At 66.3% G+C, this 627-nt stretch overlaps 1 protein-coding gene across 1 annotated transcript in view; it reads left to right on the top strand.

Annotated features, from left to right (window-relative positions):
• Positions 1 to 627, top strand: part of GREM2 (gremlin 2, DAN family BMP antagonist) — a 48,198-nt gene that overhangs the window by 46,553 nt on the left and 1,018 nt on the right. Inside the window, exons 3-4 of the mRNA XM_005856395.1 lie at positions 4 to 399; positions 453 to 618. Of these exons, the coding sequence (XP_005856457.1) occupies positions 4 to 399; positions 453 to 618 (562 nt within the window). The remainder of the gene's footprint in view (positions 1 to 3; positions 400 to 452; positions 619 to 627) is intronic.

The raw sequence follows: 627 nt of genomic DNA, 5'->3' as shown, positions 1-627 counted from the left end.
GAGGGCGGTGGCGGCGGCGGCGGCAGCAGCAACAACCACTCGGAGCGCTGGCAGCACCAGGTCAAGGAGGTGCTGGCGTCCAGCCAGGAGGCGCTGGTGGTCACGGAGCGCAAGTACCTGAAGAGCGACTGGTGCAAGACGCAGCCGCTGCGGCAGACGGTGGGCGAGGAGGGCTGCCGCAGCCGCACGGTCCTCAACCGCTTCTGCTACGGGCAGTGCAACTCCTTCTACATCCCGCGCCACGTGCGCAAGGAGGAGGCGTCCTTCCAGTCGTGCGCCTTCTGCAAGCCGCAGCGCGTCGCCTCGGTCCTCGTGGAGCTCGACTGCCCCGGCCTGGACCCGCCCTTCCGACTCAAAAAGATCCAGAAGGTCAAGCAGTGCCGGTGCATGTCCTCAACCGCTTCTGCTACGGGCAGTGCAACTCCTTCTACATCCCGCGCCACGTGCGCAAGGAGGAGGCGTCCTTCCAGTCGTGCGCCTTCTGCAAGCCGCAGCGCGTCGCCTCGGTCCTCGTGGAGCTCGACTGCCCCGGCCTGGACCCGCCCTTCCGACTCAAAAAGATCCAGAAGGTCAAGCAGTGCCGGTGCATGTCCGTGAACCTGAGTGACTCGGACAAGAGTGAGCGCG

This window comes from Myotis brandtii, unplaced genomic scaffold (assembly GCF_000412655.1).
Source record: "Myotis brandtii unplaced genomic scaffold, ASM41265v1 scaffold1026, whole genome shotgun sequence".
NCBI lineage: Eukaryota > Metazoa > Chordata > Mammalia > Chiroptera > Vespertilionidae > Myotis > Myotis brandtii.
Note: the sequence above shows the minus strand (reverse complement) of the source record. Positions and strands in the feature narration are given on the sequence as shown.